Genomic DNA, 13300 nt, shown 5'->3' on the forward strand with positions numbered 1-13300 from the left:
GGCGGCACCCACCCGCGCGCCACGGGCTGGAGGCCTGCGCGGCGCCGCCCCGCAACAAACTAACAACTTACCCGCACAAATAGGCCCCAGCTACGCACAAACCCTAAACCCTAAACCCTAAACCCTAAACCCTAAAGAACTCCCCCCCCCACGCTGCTGCTGCGAACCGGGGCCGCCGCCCTTCTTCCCACTCCAAACAAACCCGCGATAGCAGCCACACCGCTGCTGCTTTTGCGGCTAGGGTTTACGTGCTTCGCAGTTCTAATTTAGGGTTTAGGGTTTAGGGTTTAGGGTTTACATGAAATGCTGCGGCCCCCCGCGCAGCGCCTTGCTGCCGCCAGAGACGGGGCCAGACGGTTCCTGCTGCTGCAGCAGCAGCAGCTGCAGCAGCAGCAGCAGCAGCAAAGTCTGCACAGGGGCCACCTGCTGCGCCAACTGCAACAATGGAAGCAATGCGTAACGCCCAAGCAGCTCCTGCAGCAGCAGCAGCTGCTGCTGCAGCAGCAGCAGCAGCAGCGGCTGCTGCTGCAGCAGCAGCAAGCGCTCTGTCGTCGGGGCCTCGCAACGTTCTCCCGCTTCAGCCGGCACCCACCAAATCCAGCAGCAGCAGCAGCAGCAGCAACGCAGCCAGCAGCAGCAGCAGCTGCTGCGCAGCCAGCAGCAGCAGCAGCAGTTGCTGCTGCTGCTGCTGCACGGCATAGCCGGTTCTCCCGTGGGCCTGCGACTCCGCAGCAGCAGCAGCAGCAGCAGCAGCAGCAGCAGCAGCAGCGAATTCCTTCTCCTGGAAAGGATATGCCGCCGCTGTCTCTTTCAGAGGTGTGTTTTGCTGCAGTGAATTTTAAAAAGACAAAAAGCAAAAAGAAATGAAATAAAATAAAATTCATTTCAAACAAATAAATAAAACTTCAAATAAACATTTCAAATTTAATTCCATTAATCCAAATAAATAAACACAAAGAAGAGACAGGCGAGGCCAGCAACAGAACTGAGGCAGCAGCAGCAGCAACAGCTGCTGCTGCTGCAGCAGCAGCAGCAACAGCTTCTGCTGCTGCTGCAGCAACAGCTGCTGCTGCTGCTGCTGCAGCAACAGTTAGGCAGCCTGGTTTGCTGCTGTCTCCTTAGCCCTCTTGCTTCCCGGAGTGTCTCCACACAGTTGTCCCCTCAAGCAGCTGTCCCCATTGTCTCCGTGATGCTGCTGCTGCTGCTGCTGCTGCTGCTGCTGCTGCTGCTGCTGCTGCTGCTGCTGCTGCTGCTGCTGCTGATGAAGGCTTTGTACCTGGCCAAAGAGGGGGGCTGCTTCACAGTCAAGGAGCTGCAGAAGATAGTCCTCACTGCCCCCTCCTTCTCCTCAGTCAGCTATTTGCTGCTGCAGCACTTGCTGCTGCTGCTGCTGCATGCATTCGTGTTGCTGCTGCTGCCTCTATTGCTCCTGCAGCACTTGCTGCTGCTGCTGCTGCATGTAGTGGTGCTGCTGCTGCTGCCTGTATCGCTGCTGCTGCTGCTGCTGCATGTGTTGCTGCTGCTGCTGCTTCTGGGCTTGTTGGCGCTGCTGAGGCCGCTCGCGCTGCTGCTGCTGCTGCTGCTGCTGCATGGGCTGCAGCTGGCTGTTGGGTGTACGTACACCGCAGGACTCGTCTCCGTTTCTTCTCGAGAACTTCTTCAGGTCTCTGGGATCGGACGATCCCAACGATCCCAACGATCCCACCGATCTCAGTGGGGAGACACTGGAGACCGGAGACAGTCCCGAAGAGACACAGACAAACGGTGAGTTTGTGGGGTCTCTTGCTGCTGCTGCTTGCTGCTGCTGCTTGCTGCTGCTGCTGCTTCTGCTCTTTTTCTCTCCTTGTTTGTCTCCTTAGTGTCTCTTTATTTGTCTCCTTTTGCCTCTCCAAGTCCCTTATTGTGTTTCTTTTTTATCTCTTTTTTATCTCTTTTTTGTCTCTTTCTTTTCGGTGCTGCGCTGCAGCAGCTGAGCCAGCAGCAGCAGCAGCAGCAGCAGCAGCAGCAGATGGGCTGCTGAGGGCTCACGTGCACAGTTGCTTCGACCCGGAGAAGCGCAAGGCACGCCCAAACCCTAAACCCTAAACCCTAAACCCTCGATTCAAACCCTGAACCCTCGTTCCAGTCCGCAGACCCTAAACCCTCATCTCAAACCCTAAACCCTCTTTCCAAGCCTTAAACCCTAACGCTCGTAGCTGTTACCCCCAAACGCCTTACTAAACCACAGCCCAAACCCTAAACCCTAAACCCTAAACCCTCGCTTTGCAGTCCCCCACCTGCTGCCTTTTCAATTCCAGCCCTAAATTGCAAACCCTAAACCCTGATTTGCAAACCCTAGACCCCAATTTGCAAACCCTAAACGCTCAAACCCTAGTTTGCAAACCCTAAACGCTCAAACCCTAGTTTGCAAACCCTAAACCCTCAGACCCTAGTTTGCAAACCCTAAACCCTTTTCTGGCGTTTCAGACCTTCGAGCACGGCGGCCGCGTGTGGCTCTGCTCCGCCATGGGCCAGGGGACTCGCAAAAGAGCAGCAGCAGTGGCGCTGCTGACGAGGGGCACGGGGCAGGTACTGTCTCCTTTGGGATCGTCTGGGATCGTCTGGGATCGTGTGGGGTCGATCCCGGGATCGTGTGGGGTCTTGTTGCGTTTGCGGGGATCGTGTGTGTCGGCTGGGGGATCGAGTTGGCTGCGCTGGGATCGTGTGGGGTCGTGTGGGATCGTGTGGGGAGCGTGTGGGGTCGTGTGGGATCGTGTGGGGATCGTGTGGGATCGTGTGGGGATCCTCCGTGAACTCGCGGGATCTCCTGGGATCGCGTGGGATCGCCTGGGATCGCGTGGGATCGTGTGGGATCGCGTGGGATCGTGTGGGATCGCGTCAGGTGCGGGTGTGCGGGCGGGAGGAGGTGTACACGCGTTGGCCGTACGCGTACAACCGCATGGAAGTGCTGCAGCCGCTGCTGCTGACTGCTGCAGCAGGACTTTTCGACGTGGACATTCAAGGGGGGGGGGGGGGCCCCTCGGGGCAGGCTGGGGCGGCCAGGCTGGCGGTGGCGAGGGCCCTCGCGGCGGCCTGCGAGGACTGCAGGCCCGCGCTGCAGGAAGGTAAACCCTAATTTAGGGTTTAGGGTTTGCGGCGGCGGCGCGCCCCCCCGCGCCCCCACGCAGCTCCAGAGGGCTGGGCGGGGTCTGCGCGCAGCGTAGGGGCTTTCGGGGTCTAGGGTTTAGGGTTTAGGGTTTAGGGTTTGGGGTTTGGGGTTTAGGGTTTAGGGTTTAGGGTTTGGGGTTTGGGGTTTGGGGTTTGGTGGCTGCAGCCATGATGCTCTATGAGGACACCAGGCAGCGCATGCCCAAGATGCCAGGAAGGATGAAGGCCCGCAAACAGAGACAGTGGTCCAAGCGCTGAGGGTTTAGGGTTTAGGGTTTAGGGTTTAGGGTTTGGAAACTCTGGTTTTATTCTTTTTTAGTATTTGAATTCGGCTCAACTCCCTTGAAGGATTTGAGGCTGACAAGTTAATGCAGAAGACTCAAAACCTTTGCCGAGAGCGCTGAAGGGCCTTTTGTAGGGTTTAGGGTTTAGGGTTTAGGGTTTAGGGTTTAGAGTCTAGGGTTCAGTTGTACGAGTGCCTAACTAGCTGTGGCTAGCTGCGGCCACTTGTGGCTACCCCAGACCCTGTGGCTTTGCTGCAACTAGCTGCAGCCAGCTAGCTGCAGCAAAGCTGCAGCTAGCTGCAGCTAGCTGCTGCTAGCTAGCTGCAGCCAGCTAGCTGCAGCGAGGCTGCACTTAGCTGCAGCTAGCTGCTGCTAGCTAGCTGCAGCTAGCTGCAGCAGCGCGGCTTTGGGGTCCCCTTTTCCGTTCCCTGGGAAGATCCGGGGCCTGGGGGCCTTCGCTGAGGGGCAGCAGCGGTTTAGGGTTTAGGGTTTAGGGTTTGGGGTTTGCTGCTTCGGTAGCGAGGCAAACCCTAAACCCTAAACCGCGCGCGGTGTACATACAGTGTGTGCAGCGGGAGGCCGTCGGGCGGCCTGCGGGGCCTGGCTGCTGCTGCTGGCGGCTGTTTTGGGGATTTAATGGATTAAAATGAATTAAATTTCGAAATAATATAATTTAATTAATTAAATTGTCTCAAATTTCGCCAAAAAGCTCCCCCGGGAGCCCCCGGCAGGCACGTGACCTGTCCATACACCTGAGCACCAGGCCGCCGGGACCCGGCGGCTGCGGTGTACGTACAGCTGCCGCAGCTGTCTTTGTTTCTCTTCTCAAATTGAAAAATAAAATTCATTTAATTTATTTTAAAAACAAATAAAGAAAGAAAAGGTCAAAGGACTCGCTGGAGACGCGCAGGCGCGGCAGCGCCGACAGAAGCGGTCTACTGACTCCTGGGGGGTCTCCCAAACCCTAAACCCTAAACCCTAAACCCTAAACCCTCGCCAGCTCTGTCTCCAGCGCTAAACCCTCGAAGCAGTTCTTTTGCATTTTATTTCTTTTCATAAATCTTCTTCCTTGGCGGGCGCTCTTCTCCGTGCGCGGGAATGCCTCTCGCGCCAAGGTGACCTCGGTTTGTTCTTCAAACGCCAAACCCTAAACCCTAAACCCTAAACCCTAAACCCTGAGTGGGGCCTCCTGCTGCAGAGCAGCTGCAGCTGGAAGACGCCAGGGAGCGGCCTTAGTCGCTTCTATTTCCGAACCCTTGTTTAGGGTTTAGGGTTTGCGTGGGCTCCAGCGGGTTCGCGCCTGCGTCGTCCTGCAGCTTCGCAAACCCTAAATTAGGGTTTAGGGTTTGCGCCTTGGGCCTGCGGTCTGTCATGGCCTCTGGCCGGCCCTCAGCTGCCGCCAGCCCGCTTTCTCCTGCTGCTATCACTGCAGCAAAAGAGACCCCCAGGGGGGCCCCCCCTCCCCTCTTATCTGTACCCTCCTGGGTCCCGAGGGGCCCCCCCCCCTTTTCTTTGTCTCTTCCCTTTTTGGGGGCCCCCCCTCTCGGCATCAGGCGCCGCATAGGGGGCCCCCAGAAGCTGGGGGCCCCCCAGGGGGGGGCCCCCTCAAGCGCAGCTGGGGGGCCCCCTCGAGCCTGAAGGCCCTGGGGGGGGGCCCCCAAACCCCCGCAGGCAGCAGCCAAGGTCTCAAGGGGACAACTGTCTCCTTTTTGTATTTATTGATTTACTTTACTGCTTCCCCGCTGCTGTCTCTCTGCAACAAAGAGTTGTTTTCAGGAGCAGCAAAAGGAGTCCCCCTTAGCTGCTGCCTGCTGCAGCAGCTCATCCTCTGTCTCTGTCTCCTCGCGCTGGGCCTTTACTGCAGCAGGCCCCAGCGCAGCAAGCAGCAGCAGCAGCAGCAGCAGCAGCAGCAGCCGCAGCAGCAGCAGCAGTGGCCGAAGCCGGCGGCGCAGCAGCAGCACTTGCTGCACCTGCAGCAGCAGCAGCAGCAGCAGCAGCAGCAGCAGCAGCAGCAGCAGCAGCAGCAGCAGGGGTTTGGCTGGGCGTCGTTTGGGGGGCCGGCGCTAAGTGTCTCCTTTAAGCAGCAGCTGCTGCTGGGAGTGCCTTACGTGCTGATGCTGTGGAGCAGCAACTGCTGCTTAAGTGTCTCCTCTTTGTCTTCTTACCACATTGCCCGCTGCTCTTCAGTCCCCGTCGCGCTGCTGCTCGAGCTGCTGGGGGTCTTCCCCTGTCCCTCAGCAGCAGCAGCAGCAGCAGCAGCAGCAGCGGAACGGCCAGCAGCAGCAGCAGCAGCAGCAGCAGCAGCAAGAGGGGGTCCCGGCGCCCTCGAGTGGATAAAGGAGACAGCTCGAAGGGCCCAGGAAAGAGCTGCTGCAGTTGGCTGCTGCCGCATTTTCTCAGCTCTTGCTGTTGCTGCAGGACTTGCTGTTGCTGCTGCTGACGGCCAGGCGCTGCAGCCCCGTGCTGCTGCTCTGGGTGCTGCTGCTTCTGCTGCTGGCGCGGTGTACATGCACCTCGCCAAGGACTGCATACGCGCACAAACAGCAGCAGCAGCAGCAGCAGGGCGCGCAGCTGCTGCTGCTGCTGCTGCTGAGCGGAGGCCTTGCTGCGCTGCTGCCCGTCTGCACCTATGCCTGCCTAAGGAGACTGTCTCCTTTGGCTTGCTGCATTGCAGGGTTTACAAAAACAGCAGCACAGCTGCTGCTGTCTCCTTTAGTTGCTGCTGAGGCCCTTTCGAGCCACGCTGCTGCTGGCTGCTGCTGCTGCTTGCTGGGCAGCTTCGCCTTCTGCTGCAGCAGCTACCGCAGCAGCTGCTGCAGCAGCAGCGCGCAGCAGCAGCAGCAGCAGCTCGTCTCTCCGCCCCACAAACAGGGACACAAGAGAGACACCAAGTGCAGCAGGAAGAGACACAGCCTCAGCAGCAGCTAACAGAGACAGCAGCAGCAAAAAGAGACAGCAGCAGCAAAAAGAGACAGCAGCAGCTCTGCTTCCTAAAACCCCAACCCTTTCTTTGTCTCCTCTTTGTCTTGCCCCTGAGTCCAAACCCTAAACCCTAGCGATAACCTCCACCTCAAACCCTAGACAAACCCTAAACCCTTGCACCAGCAGCAGCAACAGCAGCAGCAACAGCAGCAGCAACAGCAACAGCAGCAGCAGGAGCAGCAGCAGCGGCAAGCGCAGCAGCGGTGAAGGGGGCCTCCCCCACGCATTAGCATTCTAATGTGTCCTCAAACCCTAAACCCTAAACCCTAAACCCTAAACCCTAGCCAGCAGCAACTGCAGAAGTTGGAGATCTGAATGTGCAGTCACTCATTGGGCAAGGGGCCCCCAGGCCGCCCTAAGGGGCCCCCAAAATGCAGCTTTTAGGGCCCCTAAAGGTACTTCGGGGCCCCCATGTACCCCTTGGGGGCCCCCAAGTACCCTTTGGGGGCCCCCATGTACCCTTTGGGGGCCCTCAAGTACCCTTTGGCGGCCCCAAAGTGCCCTTTGGGGGCCCCCAAGTACCCTTTTGGGGGCCCCCAGACAGCTTGGAGCCAAAATGCTGCTTGAGGGCCTCTACGGGGGCCCCCTGGGGGCTACCTGGGGCCCCCCGGGGGCCCCCGGGGGCCCCCAGGGGCCCCTACGCCCTTTAGAAAGCCTTTTAGAATTCTTTGAGAACTTTTCGCTAAAAGGGCCCCTAAAGGACTTTTGGCCTCTTGTCAAAAGCTCTAGAAAGCCCACAGCTTGGAGCCAAAATGCTGCTTGAGGGCCTCTACGGGGGCCCCCTGGGGGCTACCTGGGGCCCCCCGGGGGCCCCCGGGGGCCCCCAGGGGCCCCTACGCCCTTTAGAAAGCCTTTTAGAATTCTTTGAGAACTTTTCGCTAAAAGGGCCCCTAAAGGACTTTTGGCCTCTTGTCAAAAGCTCTAGAAAGCCCCTAGGTATTCACTGCCCCAAAGGGCCCCTAAAGAGTCTTTTTTAGGCCCCGAGGGGCCCCTTGGGGGCCCCTAGGGGGCCCCCCAGGAGCCTGAGGCCCCCCATATACCTCTTGAGGCCCCCTGGGTCCTTCAGGGGGCCCCCTGGAGGTCTTTCAGGGACCCCTAGGGGCCCCCTGCGGGTCTTTTGGGGCCCCCAAGGGGCCCCCTGAGGGTCTCTTCGGGGCCCCAGGGGGCCCCCTGAGGGTCTCTCGAGGCCCCCTGAAGGCCCCCAGGGGTCTTTGGGGGCCCCCAGGGGGCCCCTGGGGGGCCCCCTGGGGGCCCCCCAGGGGCCCAAAGCCCCAAGGGGGCCCCCTGGGGGCCCCCAGGGGGCCCCCTTGGGGCTTTGTTGTGCGGGTTGAGTTTAATGGGCATGTTGGAGAATGAAAGAAGGAATTAGAGAAAGGTCTCCTGTCTCCACTGCTGCTGAACAAACAGTCTGTGGGGAGACAGAAAAGGAGACACTTTTGAAGTAATAAAAAATAAAAAAAAGAAATAAATAATAATTAAAATGAATTAAAATAAATTAAAAGATGTTAAAAATAATAAAAGGAAAGAAAAAGGGATAAAAGGAGACTCATGAGACCAGAATGGCGCAGCAGCGCCCACGAGAGCAGCAAATCCCAAACCCTAAACCCTAAACCCTAAACCCCTAACTCTAAACCTTAAACGTTAAATCCCAAACCTTAAACCCTGAACCCTAGCCCCTAAACCCTAAACCCCAAACCCTAAACCCTAAACTATAAATCTTAAGCCCCAAACCCTAGACCCTGAACCCTAGCCCCGAAACCCCAAACCCTAAACCCTAAACCCTAAACCCTAAACCCTAAACCCTAAACCCTACCACGGAGCACGGCGCGTCTTCGAGCAAAAAGCGTCTCCCTTCCACTCCGAAAAAGGAGACAGGTGTCTCCTCAGCGTCTGCTGCCGCCTGTCGAGACACCCGGCAGCGCTCCCTGCACGCACGCCCAAAGCACCAAACCCCGCAGCTAGCTAGCTAGCTAGCTGGCTAGCTAGCTAGCTAGATAGCTGGCTAGCTAGCTAGCTATCTAGCTAGCTAGCTAGCTGGCTAGCTGGCTAGCTAGCTGGCTAGCTAGCTATCTAGCTAGCTAGCTAGCTGGCTAGCTGGCTAGCTAGCTGGCTAGCTAGCTGGCTAGCTAGCTGGCTAGCTAGCTGGCTAGCTAGCTGGCTAGCTGGCTGGCTAGCTAGCTAGCTGGCTAGCTGGCTGGCCAGCTAGCTAGCCACGTAACTAAAAAGCTAGCTAGCCAGCTAGCTAGCTAGCTGGGTGGCTAGCTAGAAAGCTCGCTGGCTAGCTAGCTAGGTAGCTGGCTAGGTAGCTAGCTGAGGGCCTAGCTAGCAGCAGTTGAGGCGCTCCTCAAACACTGCGCCGCTAGCTAGCTGCACAGCTTAGCTAGCCAGCCAGCTAGCTAGCTAGCTAGCTGCAAAGCCAGCTAGCTAGCTAGCTAGCTACTCAGCTAGCTAGCTAGGCAGGCAGCCAGCTAGCTGGCAGCCGCTAGCTAGCTGCAGAAGGGGCCGCGGAGAGCAACCCAGCAACACCCCCGGCCAAAGCAAAGCCCCAACCGTAAACCCTAAACCCTAAACCCTAAACCCTAAACCCTAAACCCTACACTTCTCTCTCGAGGTCCTCCACAACCGCCTGCTGTCCCCTCGCCTCGGGACTGTCTCTTTTGTTTACCACCAGCAGCAAAGGGGGTCTTCGCTCGCATATTTTCGAGTCGCAGAAAAGTTCAAACAAAAACCTGCGCAAACCCTAAACCCTAAACCCTAAACTCTAAACCCTAAACCCTAAACCCTAAACCCTAAACCGTAAAGCCTAAACCCCGGAGCCCCGAAGCCTTCGGGGCGCTGCCGCAAGGGACCGCTTCCGGTCCTCCTCAGCGAAGCGCGAGCGCCCCAAACCCCAAACCCTAAACCCTAAACCCTAAACCCTAAACCCTAAACCCTAAACCCTAGTCTCACTCTGCTGCTGCTTTGAGGGAGGGTTTGTCTGCAGCGTCGACGAAGAAGATGAGGAGAGAAGAAGCAGCAGCAGCAGCAACAGCAGCAGGCCGCAGCCTGGGATGTCCCGGCAAGTCCACAAGTTTAATTGTTTTGTCTCTTTTCGGAGACAAAGTGTCTCCTTCTTCCCCTGCTGCTGCTGCTGCGATGGTCTTCAGCGAGATGTCGCATCGGTTTTCCTGCAGCAGCAGCCCAAACGCCAGCCACAAACCCTAAACCCTAAACCCTCGCCAAGTCCCAAACCCTCGCTAAACCCTAAACCACAAACCCCTGTCAAACGGCGAAGCCAAGCCCTGGAAAGCCTGCGTCTCAAGGCCTCGGCGCCAAACCCTAAACCCTAAACCCTAAACCCTAAAACCGCGTCCCTCAGCCTCTCCGGCACCTCCGACCCCCAAACTTTCGCCACCAAACCCTAAACCCTAAACCCTAAAGGGATAACCCTAAAACCGCGTCCCTCAGCCTCTCCGGCACCTCCGACCCCCAAACTTTCGCCACCAAACCCTAAACCCTAAACCCTAAACCCTAAAACCGCGTCTCTCAGCCTCTCCGGCACCTCCGACCACCAAACTTTCGCAACCAAACCCTAAACCCTAAACCCTAAACCCTAAACCCTAGAGGGCCCACCGCCATGGAGGGAAGGGTTTGCGTTGTCCCCTTGTTTCTCAAAAAAAGGAGACAGCGAGTTTTGCCAGACCCCGAAGGGCCCAAAAGAGACACTTGGAGACAGCCAGCTGTCGATACACCCCGCGGCGAAAACAGCCCCCACTGCAGCGCTGCGGCGCACAAGTAAATTAATTAATTTAATTTAATTAATTTAATTTAATTAATTTAATTTAATTAATTTAATTAATTTAATTAATTAACCAATTTAATTTATTTAATTTAATTAATTAATAATCAATTAGGAATAGTGTGCTGGCCCTGGCACTGCTTTTGCCTTTTCCCCACGCTCAGGCGTTCAACAGAAAGCCCTAAACTCTAAACCCTAAACCCTAAACCCTAAACCCTAGGCTCTGCGCCGCAGGCCCTTCACCCCACACCCTAAACCCTAAACCCTAAACCCTAAACCCTAAACCCTAAACCCTAAACCCTCATCGCCAGGCCCACGAAGCACGGGAAAAGGCGCCCCAGATGAAACGCAGCAGCCACGAGAAGCAGCAAACAACACCTCCCTAATCGATCAGGGTTTAGGGTTTAGGGTTTAGGGTTTAGGGTTTAGGGTTACCGCGCAAGGCCACCACGCCCAGCGCCGCGTAGAAGGCCACAAGGAGAAGGAGACAGGACAGCAAGGGGACAGGGGCCCCTAGGAGTGACTCCGCCCTGGCCTGCCCACACCAAACCCTAAACCCTAAACCCTAAACCCTAAACCCTAAACCCTAAGCTCCTGACCCTTGGCCCTAAACCCTTGGCCCTAGCTAGATGCACAGCTGTCAACCCTAGGCAGTGAACTCTAAACCCCAAACCCTAGCTGAAGACTGAAGCTTATCCCCAAACCCTAGGCCCTTTGCGACTCTGCCGTGGCCTCCGCAGACCAAACCCTAAACCCTAAACCCTAAACCCTAAACCCTAAACCCTAAACCCTAAACCCTAAACCCTAAACACAAAACCCTAAACCCTAAACCCTAAACCCTAAACCCTAAACCCTAAACCCTAAACCCTAAACCCTAAACCGCAAACCCTAAACCCTAAACCCTAAACCCTAAACCCTAAACCCTAAACCCTAAACCCTAAGCTGACCACTGCCCTAAACCCTAAACCCTAAACCCTAAACCCTAAACCCTAAACCCTAAACCCTAAACCCTAAACCCTAAAACCCTAAACCCTAAACCCTAAACCCTAAACCCTAAACCCTAAACCCTAAACCCTAAACCCTAAATACAAACCCTAAACCCTAAACCCTAAACCCTAAACCCTAAACCCTAAACCCTAAACCCTAAACCCTAAACCCCTAAACCCTAAACCCTAAACCCTAAACCCTAAACCCTAAACCCTAAACCCTAAACCCTAAACCCTAAAACAAAACCCTAAACCCTAAACCCTAAACCCTAAACCCTAAACCCTAAACCCTAAACCCTAAACCCTAAACCCCAAACCCTAAACCCTAAACCCTAAACCCTAAACCCTAAACCCTAAACCCTAAACCCTAAGCTGACCACTGCCTGACCTGCAGAGCTGCGGCAGGGGCGTTGAAGATTTGCTCCAGAAGGAAAGCCATTGCGAAAGTGAAGACAGAGAAAAACCCAGGAGTTTGGTTAGGGTTTAGAGTTTGGAGCTAGGGTTTAGGGTTTAGGGTTTGAGTTTGAGGGTTTTGGAGTTAGGGTTTGCACCTGAGGACGTGCATGCCCCAAGGCGCTGCTGTGGTGTACGTACACCTCAAGCTCTAGCTAGCGCTGGCTGCTGCTGCTGCTGCTGCTGCAGCTGCTGCTGCTGCTGCTGCTGCTGCATCAGCAGCCACAGCAACTTCCCCTTCCACGGGCACACCCAAACCCTAAACCCTAAACCCTAAACCCTCGAGGAACTCCTAAAGCGTCGGCCCCGCGCGAGTCGGCTGCGGTGTCTGTACACCTGAGACTCCTGCGCCTGTCGGAGTGTCTTCGCTGCTCCTTAAAATTCAATAAATGATTTTCATTTATTTATTTTTATTTATTTTTATTTATTTTATTTTATTTTTATTTATTTATCCCTCTCTTTGGCAAAAGCTGGGGCGAAGCCAAACAGTCTCGGGGCTGCATGCGGCTGCTGCTGCTCACGACTTCGCCGCTAGGGTTTAGGGTTTAGGGTTTCAGTTCAAAGAATCCCTGCTCGCCTTGAAGGCAAACCCTGCGTTTATGACATGTAAAGCTTTGGAACGCAACGATTAGGGTTTAGGGTTTAGGGTTTGCGGGGGGTTAGAGGAGGCAGCGCAGCAATGTGCCTGTCTCGACCCTTCCAAGGTCCCCCAAAGGCTTAGATTTAGGGTTTAGGGTTTAGGGTTTAGACTAAAGAGAGGGGCCCCACAAGGGTTTAGGGGGGCCCCTGCGCAGCTGCCGGAAAGCTGCCAGGGGGCCCCCAGGCCCCCAGGGGGGCCCCCTGGGGCCCCCTGAGACCCTAGGGCCCCCCAGAGGCCCTGGGGGCCCCCCAAACTATTAGAGCAGCAGCAGCAACAGCAGCAGCAGCAGCAGCAGCAACAGCGGCAGCAGCAGCAGGGCCGGATATCCCCATGTATAGAACATTTAGGAGAGTAGGTACTGAAACCCTAAACCCTCAGCAAAACCCTAAACCCTCGGCGGGACTCTTACCCCTCATGATAAGTCTACACCCGCCCTCAAACCCTAAACCCTCGCTCAAGCTCGAGCTCTTTAAATAATATCCTAAACCCTCGTAGGATATTATTTAAAGAGCTCGAGCTTGACTAAACCCTAAACCCTAAACCCTAAACCCTAGTGGCCCCTGGCCCACGTCCAAAACTCCCCTAAAAACTTCAAAACTTCAAACCCTCGCCGAAACCCTAAACCCTCACCAAAACCCTAAACCCTCGCAAACGTAGGTTGCCGTGTTCTAAAACCCTAAACCCTAATGACAAGGGCCGCCTTGGGCTGGGCTGCAGCACGCCCTTCCTCCGTGCCCTCCGCCCCAAACCCTAAAAAAGGGTTTCGTATCCTGACCCCAAGCCCCCGAAACCCTAAAGAAGCGCTTAGCACCCCGACCCCAGACCCTAAACCCTAAACCCCGGAAACGCCAAGAAGGGGTTTGCTAACCCGGCCCGTCCCCAAACCCTGAAAAAGGGTTTTGCGTCCCGCCCGGCCCCGAACCCTGCTGCTTCCTCGAAGGGTTTGTTGGGGGGCGCGCAAACCCTAAATTAGGGTTTGTCAGGAGGAGCAGCGCATTTCCTGGAGGGCCTGGACGAAGTGGAGGGCGTT

The 13300-nt window shown here is 56.2% G+C and overlaps 3 protein-coding genes across 3 annotated transcripts; 2 read left to right on the forward strand and 1 right to left on the reverse strand.

Annotated features, from left to right (window-relative positions):
* Positions 1-291: 291 nt before the first annotated feature.
* ENH_00085170 (ribosomal protein S9 domain-containing protein, putative) lies at positions 292-3405 on the forward strand (the record flags this gene model as incomplete). Its single annotated transcript, XM_013583563.1, has 7 exons — positions 292-816; positions 1268-1351; positions 1629-1764; positions 1967-2028; positions 2467-2568; positions 2882-3104; positions 3314-3405. Coding segments are annotated over 7 exons (1224 nt in total), but the record flags the coding sequence as incomplete, so codon positions are not given.
* A 1124-nt stretch (positions 3406-4529) lies between these two features.
* ENH_00085180 (hypothetical protein) lies at positions 4530-6620 on the forward strand (the record flags this gene model as incomplete). Its single annotated transcript, XM_013583564.1, has 3 exons — positions 4530-4546; positions 4864-6106; positions 6513-6620. 3 exons carry the CDS (start codon positions 4530-4532, stop codon positions 6618-6620), a joined length of 1368 nt encoding a protein of 455 aa, XP_013439018.1.
* A 2386-nt stretch (positions 6621-9006) lies between these two features.
* On the reverse strand, positions 9007-11616 carry ENH_00085190 (signal recognition particle receptor subunit beta, putative; the record flags this gene model as incomplete). Its single annotated transcript, XM_013583565.1, has 3 exons — positions 9007-9142; positions 9363-9580; positions 11566-11616. The coding sequence occupies 3 exons, from the start codon at positions 11614-11616 to the stop codon at positions 9007-9009; spliced, it is 405 nt and encodes a 134-aa protein (XP_013439019.1).
* Positions 11617-13300: the final 1684 nt, after the last annotated feature.

This window comes from Eimeria necatrix, genomic scaffold, assembly GCF_000499385.1.
Source record: "Eimeria necatrix Houghton genomic scaffold, Enh_scaff980, whole genome shotgun sequence".
Lineage (NCBI taxonomy): Eukaryota > Apicomplexa > Conoidasida > Eucoccidiorida > Eimeriidae > Eimeria > Eimeria necatrix.